Source organism: Penaeus japonicus, unplaced genomic scaffold (assembly GCF_977035675.1).
Source record: "Penaeus japonicus unplaced genomic scaffold, GWHDUDI00000001_assembly GWHDUDI00000041, whole genome shotgun sequence".
In the NCBI taxonomy this organism is placed as follows: Eukaryota; Metazoa; Arthropoda; class Malacostraca; order Decapoda; family Penaeidae; genus Penaeus; species Penaeus japonicus.
This window is the reverse complement of record NW_028234443.1, coordinates 1,864,029-1,866,528: the sequence shown is the minus strand read 5'-3', so window position 1 is coordinate 1,866,528 and position 2,500 is coordinate 1,864,029. Positions and strand designations below refer to the sequence as shown.

General features: G+C 42.1%; 1 protein-coding gene across 1 annotated transcript in view; it reads right to left on the bottom strand.

Moving 5' to 3' along the window:
• Positions 1-2,500, bottom strand: part of LOC122258231 (uncharacterized) — a 51,579-nt gene that overhangs the window by 43,657 nt on the left and 5,422 nt on the right. Inside the window, exons 6-7 of the mRNA XM_086534292.1 lie at positions 2,182-2,336; positions 328-486 (exon numbers count right to left, since the gene is read on the bottom strand). Coding sequence (XP_086390418.1) covers positions 328-486; positions 2,182-2,336 — 314 coding nt within the window. The remainder of the gene's footprint in view (positions 1-327; positions 487-2,181; positions 2,337-2,500) is intronic.

Here is a 2,500-nt window from a genome sequence, read left to right as displayed (position 1 = left end):
ATCAAAACAAAACCAACAAACACCAAAAAAATCAAAACAAAACCAACAAACACCAAAAAAATCAAAACAAAACCAACAAACACCAAAAAAACAAAACAAAACCAACAAACACCAAAAAAATCAAAACAAAACCAACAAACACCAAAAAAATCAAAACAAAACCAACAAACACCAAAAAAATAAAAACAAAACAAACAAACAAACACCAAAAAAACAAAACAAAAACAAACAAACAAACACCAAAAAACAAAAACAACAAACATCCCCCCCCCCAAAAAAAAAAAAAAAAAAAAAAAAAAAAAAAAAACCAAAGCCATTTAAAGCCACCTGCAATCCCCGAAGACTCTGCTCGGCTGCAAAGTTGGCACCATCGATCTCAGGGTTCCTAACGACCTCTTGGGAGAAGGTGAAGTGCCTCGGAACGCTTGGCACGTGACCGCCGCCAACCACGCCCACTAAGCCCTCGCATGACTCGCCGCGGGGGGTCTGAAGGGTAGGAGGGGTAGGGTAGGGTAGGAGGGGGGAGGGTAAGGAGGGGTAGGGGGGAAGGGAGGGAGAGAGAGAGGGGTGGGTGGGTGGGGGGTTATATTAATATTGTTTGTTTGTTGTGTGGGTGGGTTAGGTTAGGGTTGGTATAGGGGGGATGGGAGGTTAGGGTGGGAAGGAGGGGGTTAGGGAGGGAGGAAGGGAGGGAGGGAGAGAAGGAGGAGAGAGGGAGAGGAGGGAGAGAAGGAGGGAGGGAGGAAGGAGGGAGGGAGGGAGAGAGGGAGGAGAGAGGGAGAGGAGGGAGAGAAGGAAGGAGGGAGGGAGGGAGTGAGGGAAGGGAGGAGGGAAGGAAGGAAGAAGGGAGGGAGGGGGGAGGGAAGGAACGAGGGAAAGAAGGAGGGAGGGAGGGAGGGAGGGGGGGAAGGAGGGAGGGAAGGAGGGAGGGAGGTAAGGAGGGAGGGAGGGAGGGAAGGAAGGGGGGAGGGAAGGAAGGAGGGGGGAGGGAGGGAAGGAGGGAGGGAAAGAGGGAGGGAAGGAGGGAGATAGGGAGGAAAGGATGGAGAGGGAGAGGTAGTTAGCCAGATAGAAAGATAGACATACATATATATAGATAAATAGTTAGACACATAGATACATAAGTATATGTAAACCTATATCTGTATATATAAGAATATATAAACATACATGCATCTAAAGAAAAGATAGACATATCAGAAGAGAAACAAACACGAAAACCTGAGTCAGCAGTAATTTTGAATAAAGTTAACGGTTCTAAAATATAACTTCTAACCTAAAAAATGTCTAGTAAGCAACCAGGTGTTCATTATTAATAAGTTTCACGCGATCAGCTCTTGATTAGGTGCTTGATATAACCTCCCTATTAATTGAGATCGTAAGTGCCTCCTCGTTAGCCACGTGTAAAGACTGTACATTGACACTGAATTAATTACATTAAGACGAAAATTAGAACTTTAATGCCAAGCCGAAAATATGTAAACAAGTAAGTCTGAACAATTTTTGTTTTTTGTTTTGTTTTGTTTGTTTCTTCACTCCTAAATATGTTATACTGATTAAGATAGATGAATAGATCAATTGAGTATTTAATCCCAGATTCAGCTAAATTATATATATATATATATATATATATATATATATATATATATATATATATATATATATATATATATATATATACAAACGCGCAAGTCAAACCAATTTCTTCATTTTGTTTATGCCTAGATATACTATACTGATATAAAATGCTGTATCTGATTGGTTGAGTTTGAAAATATTTACTTCAAGGCTCTCAGCCAAATCACGCATACGCCTCAGTCTAGCAAATGACAAATAGAGATAACGAAAGGAAGGAAGGAAGAGAGAGAGAGAGAGAGAGAGAGAGAGAGAGAGAGAGAGAGAGAGAGAGAGAGAGAGAGAGAGAGAGAGAGAGAGAGAGAGAGAGAGAGAGAGAGAGAGAGAGAGAGAGAGAGAGAGAGAGAAAGAGAGAAAGAGTGAGAGCGAGAGAGAAAGAGAAAGAGTGAGAGCAAGAGAGAGAGAGAGTGAAAGCAAGAAAGAGCGAGGGAGAAAGAAAGAGATAAAGAGAGAGAAAAAAAAGAAAAAAAAAGAAAGAAAGAGAAAAAAAAAGAGAAAGAGACAGAAAGATAAAAAAAATATATATCCCTCTTCCTCGCCACATACCTCCGTCAGCGTCGGGTTTTTCACAAAAGGCACGAAACTCAACACGTTGTACTGCACGTGTTCCGAATCGTCTAAGAACAGGATTTCGAACTGCACAGGAAGTCTTCCGTCGCCCTCGGTGAAGAAGGAAGCCTCAGCCATCTGCCAGGGCTTCTCTGTGGGAGCGGAAGGATCAGCAAGGCTTGTTTAGGACTCTTTGCTTGCTAGTTACTCGTGTATGATTGGTTGTGTTTACTAACTACTTGTGTGTGATTGGTTGTGTGTACTAACTACTTGTGTGTGATTGGTTGTGTGTACTAACTACTCGTTTGTGATTGGT